Raw genomic sequence first — 25,707 nt, forward strand, 5'->3', positions numbered from 1 at the left:
GCCCGAGCGTGCTGTCATTCAGTTGCTGTAAGTCTTCTCCGGGTCTCCTCTTGTCTCCAGGCCCTGCGTAGTTCCGACAGCAGCACCAAACCTGTTTACGTGTCAACAGGCCACAGAATCAGCCTGGAGACGGCCCTGCGTCTGACACACACCTGCTGCCGCTACCGCGTCCCAGAGCCCATCAGACAGGTACGCGCACATACACACTCCTGTGCGCATCAGTGCATGTGCACAAAAACAGACGCATAAGAAGCCGCTCAGATACTGTCATTAGAAATCCAGTCGACTGAGAAAAACACCTGGCGGTTATATCTAAACAGGAGCCCCAGGGTCTGACTTGTCCCAGAAAACACATTGCCAGTGAGATACCTCGAGTTTGGGGCACCCCTTACGCAGGGTTGGAGAAGGAAGCAGGCCATTGTTGGGCCCCACCAGGAAATAAAATAGAACGGGGGTTTACCTCAGAGTCCCCTTTCTTGTACTGTCTCTGGTCACAGTCTCTTAGAGGTATTCTGCAGTCCTGCCACTAGACAGTGCTGTGCCTTTATATATCCTGTCAGAATCAGCCCAGCACGGCACCCACTGCTCTCCTTCACACACAAACCCTCTATCTCCCCCTCCCTCACTTTCTATCACACACTCACTCTCTTTCTGGATCTCTCTCTTTCTTTTTCTCCACTGCAGTAGGCACAGACACACAGAGGTCTACGGTCAGTCTATTGCGCAGACACACAGAGGTCTACAGTCAGTCTATTGCGCAGACACACAGAGGTCTACGGTCAGTCTGTCGCGCAGACACAGAGAGGTCTACGGTCAGTCTATTGCGCAGACACACAGAGGTCTACGATCAGTCTATCGGGCAGGCACGGAGGTCTACGGTCAGTCTATCTCGCAGACACATGTCTACGGTCAGTCTTTCACTCAGACACAGAGGTCTACGGTCAGTCTATCGTGCAGACACACAGAGGTCTACGGTCAGTCTATCGCGCAGGCACACAGAGGTCTACGGTCAGTCTGTCGCGCAGGCACACAAGTCTACGGTCAGTCTGTCGCGCAGACACACAGAGGTCTATGGTCAGTCTATCACGCAGACACACACAGGTCTATGGTCAGTCTATCACGCAGACACACACAGGTCTATGGTCAGTCTATCACCTAGCTGCACCACTTGTCTCCTCCTGTGTATTCATTTCATCAGTGAGTGTGCTAATGTGTTTAGCGGGCAGGGGGTACTGTTAGATTGAATCTGGACACCGCTCGCAGCTAAAGGTTCTGACGGAGCCTTTACTGTTCACTTATGCTTTCCCTCTCTCACTTCCTCCCTCGTCTCTTCCTGCTTTTACACTCACTTATCAGTCTCTCTCTCTCTCTCTGGCTCATTCGCTTGCTCGCTCGCTCCCCCTCTCCTCCCTGGAAGGCCGTCAGATCCAACCTGGACAACCCGCAGGGCACCAAGCAGCACTTAAACAAAGAGACCCACACACTCCGTTTACCCTGGAGACGGCGACGGGTACCCCGGTTTCCTGGTTTCCTCCCTCCAGACGGCTGCCAAGGTCAACCCCTTGACAAGCTGCACCGGTGCCTGGCAGCGGCAGGCTTGCCCCGGGTTTCTCGCGCAGCAGAATCAACAATATGGCCCCCGCTTCTCACCGTTTAATTGCGGTTCACCGTTGGGAGCCGAGCTGAGGAACGGTGGCAGAGGGTTGCCGAACAAGGGCACAGGCGTCGTTTATGCATTCAGCGAGTGGGGAGAGTTTGTAGTGTTTATGTTAATGGCGCGTTCTGGGGCACCCGGGAGAGACATGCTGGGATGTGGGTTGACAGGTTGAGGAGCTGAGGGTGTTCGATTGGTTGGGGAGCGTTACTGTAGCCATGTGATTACGGAAAGGTTGCAGAGGTACCTGTTCAGTGCATGTGGATGAACCCCTCGCCTCACCTGTGCGCTCTTTGTTCTGTTCCTCTTCTCCTCTGCTATTTTCCTCCTCTACTATTTTCCTCCTCTCTCCATCCTTTTCTTCTCACCAATCCGCCCCTCTATGTTCCCCTCTCTTTTCGGCTTACCCCCCCTTTCTTTTCCTCTTCTGTTCCCCCCTTCACTGTTCCCGTTAAGCCCTCAGTCTGTCTGATCTCCTCAGTTAGAAAAGAGAGAGAGAGAGGGTGAGAGAGGGAGATGAAAGAGAGATGACATCATGGTTGGAGTCTGCAGTGAAGAGTTGATGGTGTAGAAGGCTGAAGGCACTGCAGCAGAGTCCGTCTGAACAATGTGTGAGGAAACGACACGCGCACGCATGCACCAAATGACACAAACACACCCAGAAAAGGCACACGTGAACGCCAGACAGACACAAACAGACAGATACACACTTTCCCGCTAAGACAAACTCCCTAGGTTTATTCACTTACACTACCCACTGTAACAAACAAATGTAACAATTGTTTTGCACTCTCACACACTCCAGTCAGCAGAAAACCACATCCTACCACATATATTCAACCCTTCCATGACCAAACCCTTGTGTCTCTTAGAATTGCATTGAAAAGGGTATGTCAATACATGTACATAAAGGGCCTCCCTCTCTTCCTCCTAACAAGTCCATAAAGAAAGCTAATGGACATTAGGAGTCTTTTAACCTAATGATGAGGTCGGCCGGCCCGCTAGTGGCTAACACAGCCACATCCGCTCGGCTGGACATATACTGTGGACGGCAGAGATCCATTTTGGCCTCTTTACTTCCACTGATGGGAAGACATGCGCTTGTTAATGGGGCCAGCAGTGCCACGGCCATGGCAACAGTTAACTCTCCATTCTACACGCTCTCCATCTAAGTGCTTTCCATGTACACACGACGGATCAGGAAGTATGCAACTTCGACATTGCTAGTTCGTTGCCAAGCTGCCTTGCGGATTCAACACTAATCGGTCATACAACAGCCAGGCGTCGACATTCTGTTGTGATGTCTCAGCAGTGTCTTCCTGACACACAAATCAGGTTGTCCCGAGGGGGTGCCCAGAAGCACTCCAGTAGAAGAAGATTGTTTTGTACAGCTTAAATGCTGTTGATAGGGTCTGAGTATTAACAATGATGGCATATTGGTTGAATTATTGTCAAGGAAAAACACAATAATGTCTTGATATAGGATATCATATCATAAATGTTCAAAGACCTCCACATATAGGAAGAATAGAGACAATAGCATCTGAAACTAACATCCCTTTTCTCCTTTTAGTGTCAACATAATGGTCCATATGAGGACTAATATTTGTATAGGCTGTCCCAATACAAATATTCGTCGTCTTGTTCAGGAATCATTTTGTACGATTCTTAACCTTTAAAACCTGCCATTTCATTCAGCAGTAAATATATAATGCCTTGCACAAGTAGTCAAACCACTGACTAATTCATTTTACTAATCAGTATTTGTCATTTTACTGAATTATACTTTGAAATATCTTTCTGTTTCATATTTTATTTTGAAACTCTCAAAATGAATTATTGTAAGGTAACCTTGGTTTTATGTTGGGAAAATATTTGTCAGAAAGATAGAAAACAGAAAATTGTTTCCTGCTTAAGTTTTCAATGCCAACACATTATTATTTTGTGGAGCTACATTTCGTTGCAATAACAGCTTTACGTTTTTATGGTATGTACCATTTGCACACAGTGTCAGGCTAATTTTGGGCCATTCTACTTGGTCGATGTGCTCCAAGTTGTTCAGGATGATTTGACAACATTTGTGGAATGCAATTTTCTAATAGTGCCACAAATCCCAATAGTATTGAGATCAACACTTTGAATGCGCTACTATATTCACCTTTTTTTCTTGAGCCACTCCAATGTTTCTGTGGCCTTGTGCTTGGGACCAAGCTTCAGTATTTAAGTAGGTTCTCTTGCATTTTGCTCCATCCATTCTTCCTTCAAGATTCCCCATCTTTGCAATGAAAAGCAGCCCCACAGCGTGATGCAGCCACCATACCAGCTGGGCCACTCATGATTTCAGATACTTTGTAAAAGCTTCTTTCTTGCCATTTTTTAATATAGGCCAGTTTTATGCAGAACTGTTTATGGTTAACCGGTACACAATTACTTAAATCTGCCACTAAACTCCTTCAAAGTGACTTTTGGCCTCTCTATAGCTTCTCTCACTAGTCTCCTTGTTTGAGTGCTGAGATTAAAGGGGCAACCTTTTATTGTCAGTACTTGGGTGGTGTGATGCAGCTACCACTTTCTGATTATGGGTCCAACTGGGCTCACTGGGATATCCAAACACGTATTTTGTATCCATTTAAGTAGTTATTACTTAATCTATCCTGTTAGAATGCTCATTGGTACTCATTTTGCTTCAGATTCACAGCCTCTCCAATGATTTTTCAACAGTTGTGTTTTTATGCAGAACATTTTAGGGCAACTTTAATGTTAATGTAACTGTTCTTTCAAAATGAAATTTTCCTTTTCAGTGAAATTTCATTGTTCTATGTAAACTAGTAAGCTCGTACTCAGTGTGACCTTTCCTTGTTGATTGACTCTCTGGCTACTACTAATGTCCACGTAGTCTTTAATCATAATTTCAGAGTAAAAACTCCCAGAGATACCCTTTAAATGATCAGGAACATTAACCAACCTACCAAACCTATTTAAATTATTTGGGACATTAACTTAGCAACCAAACCTCTTTAAAATATTAGGAACATTAACTAACCTAACAAACCTCTTTATTTTATCAGTGAGTTCAACTAACCTACCAAACCTCTTTACATTCAGGAACATTAACCACCCTACCAAACGTCTTTAAATTATCCGGGACATTAACAAGCCTACCCAACCTCTTAATTATAAGGGATATTAACCACCCTACAAAACCTTATTAGCGATATACACCATGTCTCACTTAGACAAAGTAGAGACCTGCTGTTTTAGGGACCTTGTTGCATCCACCACAAACTGCTTCAATATTGATATCAAGCTTCTTCTCCATGTTTTTATTGCCTTTTCTATCTCAGACATAGCTCTCCTAATGGTCTCCACACAACAGTTGCCTGTGAACACTGATCTCAGACCATTCCTCAGTTAGTTTGGAGGGGTGCAAAGGGATCAGAAGGCAGTCAGATCTAAATATATATTTAGCTTGAGAATTTCCTGCTCCAGTTCTTTACTGAGCGCTTCGGCCATGTCTCTGCTGTTTCCTGCTTTTCCTATATCACCTGAGTGAGCTCGGATTAGTTTCTTTCAATGAAGCATACAAGAGCAGTGTGTGGTTGTACATAGTCTGATGTCTCTGCATCTCTGCTTCCAAATCATCTGCTGAATTTATGACTCAGTCATCCCCAGGTTAAAATACCTCTCTCTAAACTTTTCCTCCAGAGGGAAAGTATCATGACTGTTTTGGTCTGTCATGGGGCAGAGCTGACATACACTCGTTTGGTCATTCCTATGGGACAGTTCTAGAGGTCCCATGTGCTTTCTACACACCCTGTTGGTCCACAACCGGGTTGTTCAATTGTTATCCATACATTTATGATGGGAAATATACAGACATATGACATTCATTCTTTGGGTAAAACTATAAACACATTCTAGAATCAGTTTGCTCTCTATTCAAAAATAGGGACTAAATAGATTCAGCTTGAGGCTATTCCCAACCTTTATAGACAAATTGGCTGCAGCACCCACTTTTCTTAGACCTTTAGTAAAAAGGTACCATACAGCAAAGATCCAGAAGCTTCTGTGCATGTGACGATTATGTTCTGCACGTTTTTAATCTCCATGTATTCTTTACACAGGCTAGTTCCAGCTCGTCACTTTAAAATTTTCTTATCTGTTGCAGATCGTGATCTGCACTTAAAGAGAGGTTCTGGATGTTTAGCAAAAATTCAACTTTTTTTCTAAAGGTCTGAGCAAAGCCTATTTGTAGCCATGACCTTTTATTAACAAGTTGTATTCAGAGTGCGAACTCTGGTGGGACCCAGGGGGGACTCAGACCCTTGAATGCGACACATGTGTAGGGGAGTATGTGCCACTACTTAAATGATTTTAAAAAAATTATTGTGATTGGGTGATATAAAATGATGACAGAAAGGTTTAAACATACAGATCATAGTATTTGCACAAATAAGGTGCCCCCCCTTTGGGGTTGATGGGGTTAAACTACAGGTATCAGCTTGTAATTCAGGCTATCTTCGTCCATATTGGATGAATCAATACAGTTGAATCTAATCTAATCAAAAACTATAACAGCAAGTTTTGTACAAAGCCCCCCCCCCATTTAAGGGGACCAAAAGTATTTGAACAATAAACACTCTCTTATTTGCATACTTTTGAAACAATAGTGACTGCTCTCTAATCTTTTAGTTATGATTTCATTTTAAATCCAATATGATGGCATACAGAGCAAAGAGAACAAAACCTCTGTCACTATCTAAATACTTATGGACCGCACGAAGTTAAAAGGCAAAGTGACTCTCTTCTCTCACGCCTTAATTCCGTTGAGCCTTTATCGCCGTCTTCATTCTCTATTTTAGTCTAAATGTGTATGTCGCTGGCTTCCCTGTGGTGTGGCCTTGCTGGACCACGTGTCATATTCCAAGAAAACTAATGGCCCGTTACACAGTTACCTAGCTCAATGTTAGCCTTCTAATTAACAATTTCATTAATTACTGAGCCGCTGCCTAAGGGTATTCCAGCTTTCGAGATACGTCCTGGTTCAGTAGCTCTACCTGCTGGCAGCATGTGCCCCGCTTCCAAAGCCACATCCATGACCGCTCTATAATTCTGACTGGGAGGGTGTTCCAGTTGTTTTTGAGTCGTGTCCAAGAAATTATTGTTAGAAGCCACCTTCCCCCTCCATATCAAAACCAAGTATGGAGCTCACAGTTTGCCAGCCCACCCTTTGTTCTCCTTCGTCTTTGCTACAGCGTGCTGCCCTGTTGCAAGACTGGTTATCTAGGGAGGCGCGGAGCAAATGGGTTAGTTAGCGTATTTAGCCAGACACGTGGAAACCGTGTTTGGTTTTGCTTTGGTGGGACCATCTAACAATTTGATTCAATTATTCCTTAGCAACACGTGGTGCCTCAAACATGGATGTCCTCTCTGACAGGAAGCGGCCCGGATGCTGCCCTTATAATCACAATTGTCTACGGATTATGGATGTTTTCTCGGAAACAAAGGACCAATGCTGCTCGCCGGTATGTTGCAGTCCTTCGACTGGCACGTGATGCAGCAAGCTGTTTTTTTGGAATGGCATTAGGCCTCGACTCATTAACAAATGAAATAATTAATTACAGGTTTATTGTTGGGCTGTGCCTATTGTTGTTCTGATCCAATGCCAAGTCAGCATGTCTGGGTTTCAAGCTTGCCCTGGGGAATGTCTTATGTAATTTAACTTTCCTTGGGGCATGTAGCTTGGCCTTACCGTTCCTCACCTAAGAAGCAATTCAATTCCCACTTGAAAAGCCTGACCTGGAGGGACCCCACTTCAAGCCATTGTAATAAATACATCAAATATGTCATCAGAAAATAGATGTTTTGGTTGTGTTCATGAAGGTGTTTGGTAATCAAATATAATCAAAATAAAACAACTAAAATGGCAACCTTTTCTGCTCTCTCTGATACCAGATAAAAGAAAAAAAATGCTCACACGTAGCCAAGCTTTTGTAGTGATAATGAAATGAAAACGTCATGACTGGTTTTGTCTATAAGGCCCATTATAAAATAAAAATCAATAGAGACCTGTTGGACACCCAGTAGAGACACAAGAGAGACCCAGAACAAATGTCAGGTAAGCTATTTTCCTTCAGACATAAGCTCTTTCTTTAAAATGAGGCCTTGTCTCATTAACATTTGGCCTCATCTTATTAACAAATGAAATAATTAATTACAGGTCTACTGTTGGGCTGTCTATTGTTGTTCTGATCAAATGCCAGGCAAGCAGGTCAGGGGTTCAAGCTTGCCCTGGGGAATGTCTTTAGTTCTCCTGTCCTTGGGGCATGTAGCTTGGCCTTACTGATTCAAACCTGATTCAAAGAAGCAATTTAATTATCACTAAAAAAGCCTGACCTGGAGGGACCCCGCTTCAAGACGTTAAAATGAAAACCCAGAGAAACCCGATTGGAAACCCCCTTCGGCCATGACATATTTTAATTTTTTTGGAATGGCATTAGGTCTTATTAAGAAATTAAATGTTTATATTTTATGTGTCTATTGTTAAGGTTCAATGCCAAGCTGCCATTCCTGAGCTTCCTGAGATTGTGTTATGTACTTTTTTGTGTGGCCTTAATAGTCCACACCTGTAAGAAGCAATTTAAATTATATCTTGAAAAGCCTGACCTGGATATTCCAACCGCTTGCATTGATTAAGGTAACCCAATTTAAGTGGGTGTGAAATCCATTTATGCAATTTTACAGACATTCTATTTCACAGTGCAGAAGAAGTCAGTGCATCTCCCACCTTTACCATCACATACAGTGACTAAAATTAGAATCAGGTGCTTCAAAACAGGTGCAAAGTATTAGAAATCAATAGACAGTAACTTGAGAGGGTCAAGCCTTCCATAAAGATTATAAAATGAGTCTTTTTTTTTTGATAACCAAATGGCTATGTGGTTACACATCACACCACGATCAAAATACTTAGCAGAGGTCCTCAGAAGAAAGACTATTGATGCCCATGAGTCGAGGAGGGGTTACCAAAGGCATTTTCTAGCAATTTTAAATAGCTTTTCACTGCCTGATGGATCATCTAGAAATTGAGAAAATACTGCACCACCGCCGGTCTACATAGGAGACGTTGTTCCACCAAATGCAGGCCAAGAGCTGACTGGGTGATGCTCGGTGAAACTTCTTAGAACTCCAGGGTAACATCAAGGAATCTACCAGCCTCTCTTGAAAAGTTCAAATGAAGAGAATCAAACAGAAAAGGGAAATGTGAGAAATCGAGAAATGTTACTTAAATTCATACAATATATAAAAAATGTATATATATATAATGTTTTTGTATTACTTTACATGAACCTTTTTGCATTTCAACTTCTAAATGACCCTCAACTTTTGATCAGTAGTGCATGTTGCTCCATTTCTCAATATGTTTAATTGATGCTTAGGAATATTGTGTAAACCAAATCACTTGAAAACCCTTCTGAGTTGTTTGAAAATATACATGAACACTATAACAGAGCAGTTGTGGTCAGTCTGTAAAGCAAAAACATAAACTGACTCTTGAGCCAGTAATCGATGTTCAAGAAGAATAATTTGCCAACTGTTTGTCACTGTTTTGGAGTCTGGTAACAAACCTGTTTTGTTTTTATTTTCCTTTGTGATTGCACAGTGCACTTTCTGTTTAGAAGCTGGAATTGTTTTATGAGGTGAAGAAACCCAGGTGTCCTACATTTTCAAGTAAAAATCTAAAGAAAAGATCATGACTGGTTGTGACTATTAGGCACAGAAATGGAGATCCAAAAGAGACCTAATAGTCCCAGATAACCCCCAGAGACCCAATGGAGAATAAGTACAGATCTAATAGAACCATCAGAGACCCAATAGTCCCAGATAACCCCCAGAGAGACAATGGAGAATAAGTAGAGACCCAGTGGAGATAAAGTACAGATCTAATAGAACCATCAGAGACCCAATAGTCCCATGGAAAAGATCCAGTAGAGACAGGATGATGAAAATATCCTTACTGGAAAATATTATTACTCCATCTTTTAGACCCATTAAAAAAGAAGGAAAAAAAAGTAGAGAACCAAGGGAGACTCAACAGACTCCCAGCAGAGATCCACTGGAGACTCAGTAGAGACTCAAGTGAGAACCAGTAGGACGCTAGGTTGAAAATGACTGTATTCCTTAAGACTGTGTGTTTCTGTTTCTGGGGATCCCACTGAGGTGTATGATGATGTAACGTGCCTCGTTATCAACTCCAGTCTCCATGTAATTCCCCACTCATAACCGCGTGCCACCACTGGTTATTTTCTCATCACACCTGCTCCGTAAAATTATTTATTACGGTGTGGCCCTGAGAAGCCCAGGCTGAGATTCATGACACTGCTCTGTTCCTGGACCTGAATCAGGAAATTCACCAGCGCTGTGTGTTTGCTCCCCAGGTTGTTGCGCTAACAAATGGAATTTCAATGTGACTGATTGTCGGGGGTAATGTCGCTGGTGGGCTCGTTGTGGGGGATTTGTAGGTTGAGGTAAAGGGACGCTGATGGTAGATGTGTGCCTGTGTCACCGCTGAGGATTGGTCTGCTGTGCTGGTTTAAAAGCAAGGCTTTTCTTTGTCTGTGTTGTGTGGGTGTCTCTCCAGTGCAGCAGATAATCACACACATTCTGCTTACAAGAACTAACACCTTGTGTGTGTGTGTGTGCGCACTTGTGTCTATCATCTCTCATCCTGCATCTGTCTGTCTCTCTCTTTATTTCCTTTTCTCTCGCCCTTCTCTCTCTGTCAATCCCCCTCTTTCTCTCTGCCTCTCTCTAACTCACCTCTCTCCTCTCTTTTGAATAATTCAGAACAGAACCTTGTATTTCTCTCTGTTGTCATTGGTGCATTAACAACCCCCATCCACCCAAACAAACCCAAACAAACCAAAACAATCAGTCTGCAGAACATTGCATCTCAACCTTTTCGTGGCAGACTTTTGGTAGAAATGTTTTTTTTTATTGTTCAAATGCTTTCAGCTTATGTTCCAGCCTGCCTGGCATTGCCAGGAGGTTGTTGTTCTGGGTTTATTCTGCTGGTTCCATTGTAATCAAACACAGCTAAAACAAGCGCATGTAAAGTTTTGGAACTGATTCAGTTTCAGCTCAGCTCATCTCCAGCACCTTGTCTATCCTCCTTCTCGGAAACTATTAGCGGTGTACGGTCCGGAAGCACAAGCTGCAGGAGGGGAGCAAGGCGCTCTAACAATGAGGGATTACTCCAGCCGAGTCATCACACTAACTTTTCTCCTCGGCCTCCTCTGTTATCGTAGAGCGTGAACAGGACTGAGTGAGATTAATGCGTCTTACTTGCTTAGCTTGGTTAGTGTGGTATGGCCTAGCAGGAGTTGTGGACACTGACCAAGGGAGGTGTGGCAGAGACTGGGTGACTGGTCAGCATTGAGGGACGGATAAATGGTGCAAAACACTCGAAGAAAACTCGATTCTGAGCGCACAGGACCTCAGACTGGGGTGATGATACGTCTTTCAGCCCAAAGTACACCGCCAAGACATTACTGAATAAGTTTAGCATAAAGCTGTGAATTTGCTTGATTAGCTCAGCTAAAGCCCAGACTTGAACCCGTTTGAAAATATGTGGGGAGACCTGAATATCCCAGTTCACAGACTCTACCCATCTAATCTCACATAGCATCCGAGGACCTGGAAGGAAGAATGAAAGAAACGGCCCAAATCTAGATTTGCAAAGATGATGGATGCAAGGCTGTCAAAGGCGAAGGTCTGAATACTTGAGATATTTGAGTATTTTATCTTCAGTAAAATTGCACACATTTAAAAAAACATGCTTTGTAATTATGGGGTACTGTGTGTCGATTGATGGCAAAAATGAATGTATGTTATAGATTAAGTCTATAGCAGTACAAAATGTGGAGAAATTGAAGAGATGTGAATACTTTCCAAAGGCGTTGTATATATTTGTCAGTTCTTGGTTTTTATATATATAAAATAAGATAGCGCTAACTGTTCTTTTCATGGAATACTTCTACTGAAGAGTTCAAACTTTTTTAAACGTTGCCATTTTTGAGGCCCTGGGGCTCTCTAAATGGTAATGTATTTTGTTTTGACCTTCTCAGCTTGAGCCAGAGACCCATTCCCACCGGGGGAGAAGAGAGGGCTGGAGGGAGATGGAGAGCGAGGAAGGGGGTGGAGAAGAAGGGAGAAGGATTGTAGCTAGACAAACTGCTGTAGGGCTCAAGCTTCTGGGGAAGAACAATGCCCATGATGCCCCAGGCCAGTGACACTTGGCCAGAGGCCCAAACAGCAGTGTTTGCGTGTGTCTCTGTGTGAGTGTATGAATGCAACAGTTGGTGTGCAAGTGAAATAGAGCCAAAGCCCACAGCCATCCCTTGGCATCTCTGCGATGCAGCCACACCTTGCCAGTGGACAAAGTGGTTCATTCAGACCCTATACTGTTTTGGGCACAACTATGTCTGTCCCTTTTCTTTCTCTGTCAACCTCACACCACTTTGTCTGTCACCTCCCCCCTTTCCCCCGTCTCCTTTGGTTGCCTCTATTCTCCTCCAGTCAGACATGGAAAGCTGTGACAGATCAGCCGAGTGTTTTGCTTCTGTAAGTTTTGGGTGAAGTTCGGGGCGATATGGAAATGAGGCAGTTGGAACACGCCTGCTGTTGTTGTTTGGCTTTTCTTTTTTTCTTTTTTTTTTTTGCTCCGTGCAGCGCCAACAGCTACCGAAGCCGACTCCGAATATATCAAAGTTTAAAACGGGTCTTTTATGCTGCTTTTTGTGAAGCAAAGTTTTTAGTGGGGGTTTGTGCATTCTCAAGGGGAAAGGAAAGTTCTGTGTGGGCGTGCGCGCTCCCTAGTGCAAGCGCGCCTGTGCGTTTTGCGTGCGCATACACACCGGTTGATTCAGGGACAGAGTGACTCGTGGCCTCACGGAATGACAGAACAGGAAAGCCTCGGTGGATTTCACAACGGGGGCAATCTCACTGAGGTAGTCAAAGCCAGTGATTCGGCTCGCGCGCAGTACCTCACTCTTATTCAGTGTAAATCTCACACCACGACCCACAGCGGAAGCACACGCACTCGACACACACACGTGCACGCCCCAACTCTGCTCTCACTGGGTCGACCCCTGGCCTCCGACAACAAACGCCGGTCGGAAATCCAAGAGAAAGCTCCTGATTAATTTCTAAAAGCAATTTGACAGATGGATGCTCGGCATTGTCATTTGGACCTGAGGCACGCAGCCAGTCTTTGTGCCGTTCCTTTCATTTGTTTTGGAGGGTTTCCGACAAATGCTCCGCGGGGATCCTAACCTGAGACTGGCTGGTGGTGCCTCGGTGTCATTGATATGCAGTGCGGAAGGAATCGACACATCTGGTGGTGAGGGGCGGGGCGGGGCGGGGGCTGAGGGCGGGGGTTCGTTGATTAGATTCCGGGATGAAGAGAAGGGGCTTGTTTGTCTGCGCGGTTGGTTGCTGCCTGAGCTCCGTTAACCCTTTCCCGTGTCGGCTCTCTTGGCTTGCAGGCGGACATGCGTTCCAGGGAGTACCTGCGCGTCCACTTCCCGGCTGCTGCAGACACCTGAGGACAGAGGAGCCCCCCCCCCCAGGTGGGTGTTTCAGCAGGCCCTTTGTGACACACAAACACAACCCAGGCATGTCAATGTGCTCATTTGCTGTGGCTCTCAGACAGAACATCCCTGCTGTCCCCAACTCAGCCAAGATGTTTCCTCTCACCCTCTCTCTCTGTCTCTCCATACTTTGGATCTGCACCAGGCTGCTGATCCCTTAATGTTCTTAGGGAGCCATGCCAGGTCCTGGTGTTATCCCAGGACAGCCTCCCCGCAGGGGGTGGGGGTGTTTGAGGAGAGCCGATAGGAGGGGTGGATAGAGGTTTTGAGGTAGGACAGAGGGAAGGTGGAGGGGGGTGAGTTGGACAGGGGGCGGAACCTGGACCTTGGGGGAGGGGCTAAGGCACCCTTCGATCCCAAGATTGTTCTCTGAAAACAACCGTCAACACCCCCTATTTTTAGCGGATCATGAAATGTTCACGGTTTCAAGAGTCGTCGGAGAAAGGATGTTGGTGTACCGGTCAACATACGAATGCGCCCATAAGCCCGGAACTATCAGACACCTGCACCCCTCCAACACCCAAACACCTATTTAAAATGCAGCGCATGTCCCGAAAACCCAAAGTCATCCCTTGTTGAACTCCTCATCCCCCACCCTCAGCTCTTCCACTGCTTTGATCTTCCCCTTGACAAAGGGAAAGTGACAGGAAGAGGGTTTTGCAGTGAGCAAGGCCGGCCCTCTGAATTTCTGGGTCTCCAGGCTTAAACACAACTTGCTCCTAACAAGCTCCCCTCCATTCCTAGCTCCTATTACCCCTTAAAACAGCTCTGTAGGTCAGCTATATGGGGCAGGTTTTTCTCATTCCATATTTCTGTGGAACTTTCCCCCAGCCCAGAAACACAGCCCTGACACAGATGGTTCTGGAACTTCTCTAATGAGGCTTGGAGCGTACACGGGTCCCTCTGAAAGTTTGCGGAGCGGCTGCCTCGAAAGTGATGGGGGATGAGAATTTGTAATGTCGTGGATCAGCAGGGGTTTTCCTGGAGTGGCGCTAAGGATGCACCTGTTCCATTATTCATCACAGGTGCATTGTGTCTTCTTCAGTTGATCCCGTTTCTCCACGAATCAGGGATTGTGGGTAATCTTAAGAGTCAGTGTGGGTACGGGTCTCTTTTAGTGGTTTGGCAGAGAACCGCCACACTCTGTCTCTTCACCACAACCCTTCCCTGTCACATCTTCTCTCTCACCGGGATGCCCAGCGTTAGATGACAGTTCATTCATGAAACCAGACACCTTCAGAGAGCCTCAGCTGAACTACAGGGGAAGACTGTGCTGTCAGTCCCCCAGTTTGCCCCTGTGTCCTCCTCAGCCCCACGCAGGGATGGGAACAAGCACATCTCTGACTGACCGGAGCTGTACGGACAGAGAGAGCTTGCCAGGATTCTGATGGAGAGAGAGGAGAGTGTGAGGAGAGTGTGAGGAGAGTGGGGAGATGAAAGACGGAGCAGCAGGAGGCGAGTTGAAGGGATCTGTCGGGAGGAGGAGAACAACAGGATGCCGGGCAGGAGAGATGAGGAGGTGGAGCGAGGGAGAGGCGGAGGACATTAATCGATGCGGACAAGAGCAATGGGGTCTTGAGGTGGTTTGAGGTGAGGGAGGTGTGTATGTGTGTTCCTGCATTCAGCCTTTGCCCCTCTGTTCAAACAGCTATATACAGCTGAAGATAGCGGTTTCTTCTAACCATATGACCCAACAAGGAAATCCTATTGCACTAGCTCTCATTGGTCAGTAACGCCCAACCTCTTTTACCACTGTTGAAACCTGACCCGCAGTCCATAAAGGACCTGGACAGCAGTGACAGACGACGTCTCAGCAAATTATTTATCTCTCTCCTCCTCAATTACCCTGCCCAACACTCGGCCCTAGCCGACAATCGTTGGAACAGCTGGCCATCGTAGTGAACACTGAATAGAAACTAATAGGAACAGGGGTTTTTCAATTAGGTTCACGCTGTTTTGTACACTTGGATGACCTTTTCCAAATATCTATAAAATGTCAGGGAAATGTTGTTGAGGCAATTGCCAGGATTCTGCATACAGCGTGTCTGGGGTCGAGTGCAGACACCCCTCAAACGTAGGGAAAAGGTTCTGTCCATGACACTTTTTGGTTTGTAATAAAGCACTTTTAGAAGTAAAAGAAATCCCTGTTTTTACTCTTGTTATTAGTTGCATGATTGCTGTGAATCTGATGAGAGCAAAAGGTGAATGTTATTTTTTTCTGTTGAAATTGAAGTTGAAAACATGAGGCGGTTTGATCTCAGAATAAGAATACCCTGAAGGGTATTCTCATACTCTGTCTCTCTCATCCTTCTTTAATTTCCCATGAATCTCGCTCTCTCACTCCTTCTCTCTCAATTACATTTTAATTCTACTTAAATGGCTTTCTTGGCATGGGCAACATTTGTTTACATTGCCAAAGCAATTATCAAATATAAACACGAAATGTAGAGAAGAATCTGAAGTATGCTTATTGATAGTACACACGGAGATGTTTCCAAAGGATACAGGCATTTCAGATGTGCAGTGAGGTAACCGTGTGTAAGTAGTGTATGTAGTGTAAGTAGTGTAAGTAGTGTAAGTAGTGTAAGTAGTAGCAAGGTGAAGAGAAGGGGCATGTTTGTCTGCGCGGAGAAATATTGTGTTGAATTTGGTTTGTGCTACGCCGTGATTGCACATTGATGCATTTTGCCTAACAGATACCAGAGTTTGTCTCTCTTTTTCCCAATCTTCTTTCATTTCTCCCCTTTCTCTGTCTTTTGTTCTTTCACTACCCCCCCCCCCCCCCACCCGCCACCACCGCACCCTCTTTGGATTCATCCTGTCTCATTCATTTTTTTCTGCCGATCCACTTCCCTCAAAGCGTCTCTCCCACTCTCTTGCTTGATTCTCTCTTTTACACTCCCTGATTCACTTCCCCCCAGCATATCCCCACCCCCCCTCCCCCTTTTCTCCGAGGCCCAGTGAGTATACACTGGAGTAGTACAGTGTGCCTCCGGCAGCAACCGGCTTCTGGGTCCTCCCCGGGAGACAGACAGACAGACAGACTGAGAAATCTGGCAGGATACCCAGTCTTCCCCCAAGAAACATGTCGACTGTATGCCCCAGTATTAGCAATTAACTACCCTACCGTATGCCTGCTAATTACCCGTATCACAGATGTCTACTTTGCTTCTTTTTTTTTTCTCCAACACTGCTGAAATGCTGTTTTGAAGTGCACCACTCCAGGAAGACACAACAAAAAAAAAGCCCTTACCAAAACAAGACCACTTTCCCATCGTTGGTCTGCAATCAAAGACAGAAAAAGACAGAGTGTGGTGTTTTTCCACTTCTTCCGCGTTGTTCTGGTGCTGCATTGACATGCCGCCCAAATCGACCGAGGCCTAAGAAACCAGGTGGAAGAAAAAGTGAGTTGCGCATTTTATCCCGAAAAACATGAAGCGGCGGGGAACTGAGAAGGGAAGGCCGGGGTGGTTAGTCTGTAGGGAGCAAGGGGACACCCCTGTCGAGTGTTTTGGTGACTCTTTGATGCAGCGGAGTGGATCTGCAATCGTTTCATCACGCTTGGCCTCACACTAAAAAGAAAACCCTGCAATCCCTCCTCCCTCACTCCTTTCTCTGCAATGCCGCCACTTTGCCGTGCGGCCCCCAAGCCTTGATAAATCACTGGCGCCCAACTCATTTTTCACAACCCGTCTGAATGCCGTCAGACACACAGAAGCGCACACACACGTCCGCTCCTCCGTGATAACAGGAATATTCACCGACTGAGAAATGGGTGGAGAGAACGGGGCGACGAGGAGGGCGATGGCGGCTGTGGGACAGTATAAGGACATACAGGAGGAGGGAGAGGAGATGCGTTTGCATGCAGACGGGAAGGAGAACGGAGACAATCTGATTCAATCCAATTAAATAAAGAAGCGAGAAAACCTGAAGAGACGGCACTGTTGTTGCACTCAGTTGTTGACAGTAGTTAGGTAACCAGGCTCGATGCTTAAAGCCCTTGGCATCAAGCCTGACAAAGTTTTGGTATCACGGCGGGCAAAATAAGAACTCCTGACAGCCTGTGTCATAGATGTGAACATTAGATCCTGTATCTTGTCAAGGACTCCCAACAGATGTTTGGCCTGTTTCTGGCTCACTGATGCGTCGACAAAACCGATCCAGCCCAACGGGCATCTGCCTGAATTTGGGTAAAAAAGAAGCCGTATTTATACACTGTGAATTTGTGTTCGACAGACATTTGGACTTCAAACCTCTGCATCAAAGACACTGAACTGTATATTTAGATTGGAAACCAGAGGCTTGATTTTTGGCTGCCCTTTAGTCGCCACTAGTGTCAAACGTATGTTCATTACTGTCGTAAATATACAGATTACATTTCTTTCTTGAACGTGACAAAGACTGTCCAAAGGTACAAGGCTCATGTCATTTGGGTTCATGTAATCTTTGTATCTAGGAGCATAAAAACAAACTATTTTTCTCGTTTCGGTTTGTTTGATTTAAAACCAAGCATAGGTTTCTCTCACTCAGTAGAGCCACTGTAGGTCTGTCTTGCACGATTCTGTTACTAAGTAGCCTAGACAAGACTATAGAATAAATGTTTCGCTTGTGATACAGCTTGAAAATCATTTTGAGTTTTAATTAAAGCCTTTGAAAAACGGAAGAGTAAGCAGACATGCATGTCTAAAGCATCCATTACATAATTATGGCTCATGCAGCTATCATTTTACATGTGAACAAAACCCTATATGTTAATCCCCGTAATGAACCAAAAGATTAGAATGTCTGTGAATACCAGAGAACCTCATGGTACGGTGTCTTCGGGAAGTATTGAGTCCCTATCACTTTCTCCACCTTATTTCTAACTCATTAAATCTTTTTTTGCCATAGATCTATGCACAATACCCCATAATGATAAGATGGGATAAGTACATCCCATGGTAATTTCAGTAGATATTGAACAAAGTAAAACGGACTTCCATACACCTCAGGTCGGAACGCCAGGAAGGATCTCAACGTCATTGTTCATAATGAGCAGGAAGTGTTTAGTAGGTCGAGGCACCTATCACGTGTCGACCTTCTGGTTCTGTGCATTCCATTGGCACCTTAGTTCGGAAGGAAATTAGCGGCGTGAGCTTGATGTTTAGCCACAGCACTTGGGTATGAGGAAGTCCTCTTTATTGTGTACAGGGCGTTGACATGGCCGCAGGACGGTTTGATTTGACGAGCGGGCGATGATAATGGCAGCATGAGTCTGAATGCGGCAGATCCAGATGATGCAGGCCCATCGGCAGATCTGAGATAGAAATGTGCTGTATAGAAAGATCCTTCAACTTGACAGGGGCTCTCTAGCCCATTCTGTGCCCTGCTTCAAGACTTGCTGTCTGCAGCGTTCTGAACCTCCGCACCTTTCTGGGGATGTCAGCTGATTTACCCACTTGTGCTGTTCTCCTCACCTGAGGTTTTGACTGATAGGTGACTTGGCAGAGGTCGCTGACACAGGTGAAAATGGTTGTTGTTTGTCTTTAATATCAGGAGAACCAACTTCAATTCAGTCTCTGCCTCCACCTCCTCAGCCTCTCCCTCCCATCGCGACCAAGTTGAGCACACATGTGCACACCTTGCTCCAAGATAGAAAATCAATGGGGCGTCTATCGGCAAATCAATGGAAGCCGCTCTATTGCAATGAGGACGTATCAGCCTTCAGACAGTTAGAGGAGATGCACTGCAGATGTGTTGTTCGATTTCTGTTAGGCAGAGAGGAACAGTGAGGTCCAGACATTCCTTAGGATCAGTTACTCAGTGACTCATCATTAAGCTATAGTGCTGTTTAGTTATTCTATTGACACAGTTTATCTTACCATTAGTGATGATGTTACAGTATTTCTAAGAGTTAGTGAATTGATAAAACACAGTATAGTCATAGCATTTGCCATGATTCTACAGTATTTCTCAGTGTTATCATGCTACATTAATGCTACAACAAGAATGCTACAAAAAAATACAATACAGTGTATCTTCAAAGTACAGCAAGTACGTATGTCTTTAATCAAAATCAAATAATAATGGAATAAATACTTTTAAATGAAAACAGAAGCCATGTCATTATATTTCATACATATCCTTTCACCTCATGTTGGACCACTGTCTTGCATTTTCTGGAACAAGACGACTGATCCGTGTACCCTAGGCAACAGGAAACTCGTTTCCCCAACCAAATCCAGCCTGTACTTTGTTGTCATCATCCACCCCTAAAGGTGTCGGTGTCTCACCGAAAATATTAAAAAAGAAACATGTTCATTATCATCCTCAAGAGCCCAGGGCCTCCTCTCATCTTGGTTTGTTTACGCTATAGCTTTCGGAAATCAAATCAATTTCAGTTGTTGCTTTGGGGAATTGAGAGTCTCGTTCATCTGAATGCTGAGTAGCATGTGATACCTCGCCACGGAGGCCTGTGCCGAGATGTTGCCGGTAGTGGCTGCCTGTCTTCATTATCCTTAGTATTTCCTGGCTGCGTCTGAACTGCCGCGACTTCTGTCAGAGCCTGTCTCTGTGCTGAGATGTTTTAGCTGTGGCCAACCAGTGCTGAGCGTGTGCGATGGACTGAGTGTGCCTTTCGGTGGACATGAATGATTAAACCGGTGGCATGCGTGTCTTTGTATGTCTGTGTGTGTGTGTGTGTGTGTGGAAGCAGTCAATCAGGCCTCTCTGGCGGATGAATACAGGGCGTGCCTTAAGGTAGGATCAGATAGTTACTTACTCCAGGAACTTTGCGTGGGAGGTCGCTTGCAGGCACGATCGCACGCTACGACCGACAGATAACCAGAGGTACACCGTACGCAAACACTCGTACATTCACACTTGTCACTCTCGCCTGTCACTCTCGTCGTACTGGGTCGTCCTGTTTGCGCGATCTTCTCAGGAGATGCCTCTCTGCTTTTTTCCGGTTAAACCAACACGGTGATTCATGGTGCCTTCAGCACTATCCCTCCCTCTATCCCTCCCTCCACGGTGAGGTCATCACTCACCCTGGCTCCCCGGTCAGGGCCCTCCGCACAGCACTGTGACTCTGGTGAGCTAAATCATGGCAGCAGCCAGACCTGTGTGTCCAAGTTAATGGGAGTCGTCAAACCGACGTCACACTTCAACGAGCACGTTTCTGTTTATGTCAAGTTAGGCTGCCTCTGTGTTTTGTGTGTGTCTGTGTGTGTCTGTGTGTGTTTATATTCTATCGTGAAAGGGAGCTAGAAGAGTGCTGCTAAATCCAATGCATGCTCTCAAGCTCATCTGTAATGTGTTTTTAATTATCAGTCAATTAATCCATCAAATGTATTTATGAAGCCCTTTTTACATCAGCAGCTGTCACAAAGTGCTTTTACAAAACACCTGGCCTTAAACCCCAAGGAGTAAACAACAGTAGTGTTGAATTTCAGTGGCTAGGAAAAACTCCCTAAGAAGGCCTAAATTTAGGAAGAAACCTAGAGAGGACCCAGGCTCAGAGGGGTGACCATATTAAGATTACATATTTTAATAATGAATAAATGCATGTGGGCTGAGTCCAGGGTCTATTTAAACTTAGTCCAGGTCGGAAGCATGACCAGATGGACAAGGACAGGGACAACACGGGGGAGGGGGAGTTGTCAGCACAGTGGCAGCTGAAATCGTCAGGTATCATCTTGATCTGCAACACAACCAGGAGGACTTTGGACAGGGACAACAACGGGTCTTTCAAGCCTGGTACTCCTCAGGTGTGGCCCAGAACTTCATGTCCTCATAAGTTTAAAACGACAGGAGACAGGGAAAATTTGGAAAATGCATTCCTTATATCTACAAGCATTTATAGTGGAGAAGGAGAACTGACCGTACTCCGCCAGCACAATAATATAGCAGCGTAAGACCTTGGGGCTGAGACAGGGAGGTCCGGTGACACTGTGGCCCTATCTGGGGGAGGCCCCGGACAGGGCCCAACAGGCAGGAAATCAATCCACCCACATTGCCAAGCATCAACCAAAGGGACACCCACCAACCACAACCACCCTGAATGAGGGCAGAGTATTGCCAGCATAGCACAGCCCAATTGCACAAGTGCACAACAGAGAGACAACGACAAGCCAGTGACTCTGCCCCCAAATGGCATTGTAGGGAGGGGATACCAGGGGCGATGAGAGCCCATCTGGCAAGACAGGAAGGGTGGACGTTTGCATTTCTAACTTTAATTGGCAAATCATTCCACAGTCCTGGAGCTCTATGAGAGAAGGCCCTGCCTCCGGCTGTTTGTTTAGAAATTCTAGGTACAATTAAAAGGCCTGCATCTTGTGATCTAAGGTTACGTGTAGGTATGTATGGCTGGATCATTTCAGCGAGGTAATAGGAACAACTCCATGTATTGATTTATAGGTTAAGAGTAAAACCTTAAAATTAACCCTAATCCTAACAGGCAGCCAGTGTAAAGAGGCTAGTGCTGGAGTAATGTGTTCAAATTATTTTGTTCTAGTTAGGATTCTAGCAGCTGTGTGCAGCACTAATTGAAGTTCATTTATTGATTTGTCAGGGTAACCGGAAAGAAGAGCATTGCAGTAATCTTATCTGGATCTAACAAAAGCATGGATTCGTTTTTTCTGCATCAGTTTTTCATAGAAAGTTTCTGATTTTTGCAATGATTCGAAGATGAAAATAAGCAATTCTTGAGACATATTTTATATGTTCATCAAAGGAGAGGTCAGGGTCAAGCGTAACGCTGAGGTCTCTAAACAACTCTGTTGTTTCTTCCTGGTGGCACAGGCGCAGTTTTTTCCAGAATTGTGTGATGTATTACAGCGTGCTGTAGTGTGTGTGTGTGTGTGTGTGTGTGTGTGTGCACCATATTGGATCTACACTGTACGGCTCCACAGACCAGTCTATGTTTAATGCAGCTGGACATCTTGTCTGACCCTTCTGAGGGCCGACTGCATGGCTTTGATTAGCAGCGGCCCCTGTCCCTCCGTCTCTCCTGATGCTTTCATGTAGAGTGATGCACTCCGGTGTGGCAGACCTCAGCTGCTTATCAAGACCAACTTTCATGTTGCCTCTCCCTTTCTCGCTTCCCTTTTCTCTATCTCTGTCTCGATTCGCCTGTCTCGATTCGCCTGTCTCGCCCTCTGTCGGTGCTGCGTTTCTCCTCCTCCTCCCCCCGCCCGTTTTATCCTTTTTCACGCCTCTCTTCCCTTTTCTCGCGGACAGTCAGTGTGGGTCTGCAGTGAATCGTACCGCCTCTCGGCTGTCCAATCAGAGGTGGACGTGAGCGCGGCTCTTCAGAAGCAGGCGGTGGTCATGCTGAGCTAACGGCGCCAACGGTGGAAACAAACATCAAACACTAGAGTTGAATACCAAAACCCAGAGCTCTCCACGTCTCCCTGTTCATTCTAACGCCTGCAGCTCCTCTTCTGCCCTGGCAAAGGTATACACATACTGGTCTAGGCACCCCACAACAGCTTTGAGAGAGAGTGAGTGTTTGTGTTTCAATTATTTATTTATTTATTATTAGTCCTATGCACACGTGGGTGGGTGTGTGTGTGTATATGTGTTTGTGTGTATGTGTGTGCATGTGAGCGTGTGTGTGTGTTGAGTGTGTAGCTTGGGCCCAGTGGCAGTGAGCCCAGTGTTTCTTGTCACATCACCACCTCTTCATCAATCAGGTCGCAGTTAGCGTCAGACCATCCCCAGTGCGCACACACACATGAATATTATTTGTGTATACACACACACACACACACATGAATATTATTTGTGTATACACACACCCACACACACACACATGAATATTATTTGTGCTCCCGACCGCAAGACCGGGACGACCACACCCGGACCGGCGGAGGCTCAGCGCCCGGAGCCGCCGGCACAGGCCGGGGAGGCGGAGCCGCAGGGACAGGCCAGGGAGGCAGAGGGTCAGGAGACGGGAGAGCCGGCGGAGGGACAGGAACCGGCAGGAGAGCCGGCGGCGGGTCGACAGCCGGCGGAGAAGCAGGAGCCGGGGGAACCGGCGGAGGGTCGACAGCCGGCGGAGGAGCAGGAGCCGGGGGAGCCGGTGGAGGAATAGGAGACGGGGAAACCGGCGGAGGGTCAGGAGCCGGCGGAAGAGCCGGCGGAGGAGCAGGAGACGGGGGAGCCGGCGGGGGAATAGGAGCCGGCGGAGGAGCAGGAGCCGGGGGAGGCGGCGGAGGGTCCGGAGCCGGCGGGAGAGCCGGCGGAGGAGTAGGAGACGGGGGAGCCGGCGGGGGAATAGGAGCCGGCGGAGGAGCAGGAGCCGGGGGAGGCGGCGGAGGGTCCAGAGCCGGCGGAAGAGCCGGCGGAGGAGCAGGAGATGGGGAAACCGGCGGAGGGTCAGGAGCCGGCGGAAGAGCCGGCGGAGGAGTAGGAGCCGGCGGAGGAGCAGGAGACGGGGGAGCCGGCGGGGGAATAGGAGCCGGTGGAGGAGCAGGAGCCGGGGGAGCCGGCGGAGGGTCCGGAGCCGGCGGAAGAGCCGGCGGAGGAGTAGGAGCCGGGGGAGCCGGCGGAGGAATAGGAGACGGGGGAGCCGGCGGAGGGTCAGGAGCCTGCGGAAGAGCCGGCGGAGGAGTAGGAGACGGGGAAACCGGTGGAGGGTCAGGAGCCGGCGGAAGAGCCGGCGGAGGAGTAGGAGCCGGCGGAGGAGCAGGAGCCGGTGGAGGAGCAGGAGCCGGGGGAGCCGGCGGAGGGTCCGGAGCCGGCGGAAGGGCCGGCGGTGGGTCCGGAGCCGGCGGAAGAGCGGGAGGAGCTGGCGGCTGCGGCCACTGGGCAGCGGGGGGCGCTGGCAGCGCTGACTGCGTCTCCCAGGCAGCGGGGAACGCTGGCTGCGGCTCCCAAGCAGCGGGGGGCGCTGGCTGCGGCTCCCAAGCAGCGGGGGACGCTGGCTGCGGCTCCCAAGCAGCGGGCAGCGCTGGCTGCGGCTCCCAGGCAGCGGGGGGCGCTGGCTGCGGCTCCCAAGCAGCGGGGGACGCTGGCTGCGGCTCCCAAGCAGCGGGCAGCGCTGGCTGCGGCTCCCAGGCAGCGGGGGACGCTGGCTGCGGCTCCCGGGCAGCAGGGGGCGCTGGCGGCGCTGGCTGCGGCTCCCAGGCAGCGGGGGGCGCTGGCTGCGGCTCCCGGGCAGCAGGGGGCGCTGGCGGCGCTGGCTGCGGCTCCCAGGCAGCGGGGGGCGCTGGCTGCGGCTCCCAAGCAGCTGGGGTTGCTGGCGGCGCTGGCTGCGGCTCCCAGGGAGCGGGGAGCGCTGGCTGCGGCTCCCGGGCAGCAGGGGGCGCTGGCTGCGGCTCCCAGGCAGCGGGGGGCGCTGGCTGCGGCTCCCAGGCAGCGGGGGGCGCTGGCGGCGCTGGCTGCGGCTCCCAGGGAGCGGGGAGCGCTGGCTGCGGCTCCCGGGCAGCGGGGGGCGCAGGCTGCGGCTTCCGGGCAGCGGGGGGCGCTGGCGGCGCCGGCTGCGGCTCCCGGGCAGCAGGGGGCGCTGGCTGCGAGAACCGGTACGGCGGGTCCCGATAGCCCCACCAGTCCTCACATCTCCCAACATCAGGGAAAGCCCTCATAGGCCCCCCCGGCGTTGTTGCCCGACGCCTAGGAGCTGGCACCGGGCAGGGCTGGGGCACCTGGACTACCCCACACGTGAGCACGGGTGGCACGGCCGCGTCCTTCCATTCCGCCTGCCCCCACAGCACCCCGCCAAGAAATTCTTGGGGCGGACACACGGAGGTTTGCTTACGTCGCCTCCGTCGACGTCTCCTCCGGGGTGGATGCTGTGGAGGCCCGGTGTGCCGCAGAGGACAGTAGGGGTTCTCCTCCTCCTCGGTGTCGCTGTCCGGCCAACCGAGGAGTTCCCCTACCGTCCATTTCTGCTGTGTCTCTTGGTGGTGGTTCATTCTGTCACGGTTGTGGGATGAAGAGGACACAGGCGCAGAGTAGAGGTAGGTAAGGTAATCCATTTAATACAAAATAAAGAATGCAGGACTCCAACAAAACAAAAAGCAGCAACCAGTGACGTGGGTATTCCTTACACAGGATAAACAAAACCAAAATGAACCACGCCTTGGGGCCTACAAACTAAACTTAAATAGGGTCCCCAATTGGAGGCAATGACTAACACCTGCCTCCAATTGGGGAAACCAAAAAAAGGAGTAGAGGTGGCTAAAGGCCACCTCCTGTCCTGTCCTGGCTATGCCCCGAGCCCAGCGCAGAGATGGCTAGGGGCACAGCCAGGACGTGACATATACACACACACACACACACACACATGAATATTATTTATGTATACACACACACACAGATATATTGTTTATGTATATACATAAACACACACACACACACAGGAATATTATTTATGTATACACACACACACACAGGTATATCGTTTATGTATATACATAA

General features: G+C 47.8%; 1 protein-coding gene and 1 long non-coding RNA gene across 8 annotated transcripts in view; one reads left to right on the forward strand and one right to left on the reverse strand.

The window, feature by feature from the left end:
• LOC105021638 (endonuclease V) overlaps positions 1-25,707 on the forward strand; it is a 47,397-nt gene that overhangs the window by 15,132 nt on the left and 6,558 nt on the right. The window contains exons 7-9 of one of the 7 annotated variants that reach the window (XR_002197127.2): positions 61-189; positions 2,136-2,265; positions 13,201-13,280. Coding sequence is in view for 6 of the 7 variants with exons in the window: in XM_034294494.1 (XP_034150385.1) it covers positions 61-189; positions 7,052-7,312 (390 nt within the window). In the remaining variant the exon portion in view is untranslated. The other 6 variants (XM_013135336.3, XM_034294494.1, XM_020049424.2 and 3 more) reach the window with 6 other exon arrangements.
• Positions 17,722-20,550, reverse strand: LOC109616069. Its single transcript, XR_002197128.3, has 3 exons — positions 20,066-20,550; positions 19,436-19,572; positions 17,722-19,052 (listed from the first exon to the last, which is right to left on the reverse strand). It is a non-coding gene; the product is annotated as an uncharacterized LOC109616069 (long non-coding RNA).

Source organism: Esox lucius, chromosome 9, assembly GCF_011004845.1.
Source record: "Esox lucius isolate fEsoLuc1 chromosome 9, fEsoLuc1.pri, whole genome shotgun sequence".
In the NCBI taxonomy this organism is placed as follows: Eukaryota; Metazoa; Chordata; class Actinopteri; order Esociformes; family Esocidae; genus Esox; species Esox lucius.